Genomic DNA, 969 nt, shown 5'->3' with positions numbered 1-969 from the left:
CCAGCTGTACAGATATTATATATACGATATTAATTAGTATTATAAACTGTACCTCCAATGGGAGCAGCAAAATTACTGGAGACACCAACAGCACAGGCAGCAGCTAACAGCTCATTAGTATGGGCTTCATTCTATGAATGATGATGATGAAGAATTATGAGCATCAATCAATGATAATATTTTCATTAGTGTATGCTAGTTGCTATTTAATTTTTCTGCTGTTATATGTTGGCCTCTTAATTACTTAATTCTATTTTAATTGCTGTAGTATAATAATGATGATGATAATGATGATGATGATGAATTGATGATGATTAGTATGCATATACATGTACATGTACATATTTTTATGACTTACAGCAAAAATATGATTAAAGATCTTAACATATTTTCCAATGATGCGAGACATAATCTCAGCAATTATACTTGATATGTGAACAAAAGGACCCTAAATACACAAAAATATAATAAAACAGCTACATATACATTGTTGTACATGTACATGCATCAGAAAAAATTATAATAACGAAGAATTCTCTTTTGGCAAAATGTAACTCTAAAAATTCGTAAAAAATCCAAATTTGATTGGAATCTGCTCAAACTTTCTACAGAACATAAGTATACGTGTATATGTATCAGAAAAGGTTATTAAAATCAAGAATTCTCTCCTAGCCATTTCTGGCAAAATTTTGCCAAATTAAAACCCTGTAATAGACTACCATGCATGTCTGTGCATGTGCTGGCCTATATATCCTTCTGTCTCTTATTTTTAGTAAGAATGGCCTCATAAAATCTAGATCTATGTAACAATGAGCCCGTTACTGTAATCCTTATTTGGTTATTCCAGCTACATGAATGCTCCATTACATCAAGTGTTGGGTATGTGTAATTGAGTGACATTATATAACACAATGTACCTCCTTCCCAATGGGTAGTGTGCTCCCTGCTGCTGTTATTAGTGTCACAGTC

The 969-nt window shown here is 32.2% G+C and overlaps 1 protein-coding gene and 1 long non-coding RNA gene across 2 annotated transcripts in view; both read right to left on the bottom strand.

The window, feature by feature from the left end:
• LOC100632905 (chloride channel protein 2-like) overlaps positions 1–969 on the bottom strand; it is an 11837-nt gene that overhangs the window by 5067 nt on the left and 5801 nt on the right. The window contains exon 9 of the mRNA XM_020005987.1: positions 427–448. Coding sequence (XP_019861546.1) covers positions 427–448 — 22 coding nt within the window. The remainder of the gene's footprint in view (positions 1–426; positions 449–969) is intronic.
• Positions 51–969, bottom strand: LOC109591037 (uncharacterized). The gene is made up of 3 exons (XR_002189633.1): positions 918–969; positions 359–448; positions 51–131 (listed from the first exon to the last, which is right to left on the bottom strand). It is a non-coding gene; the product is annotated as an uncharacterized LOC109591037 (long non-coding RNA).

Source organism: Amphimedon queenslandica, unplaced genomic scaffold (assembly GCF_000090795.2).
Source record: "Amphimedon queenslandica unplaced genomic scaffold, v1.1 AMPQUscaffold_13510, whole genome shotgun sequence".
Lineage (NCBI taxonomy): Eukaryota > Metazoa > Porifera > Demospongiae > Haplosclerida > Niphatidae > Amphimedon > Amphimedon queenslandica.
This window is presented reverse-complemented; position numbering and strand designations above follow the sequence as displayed.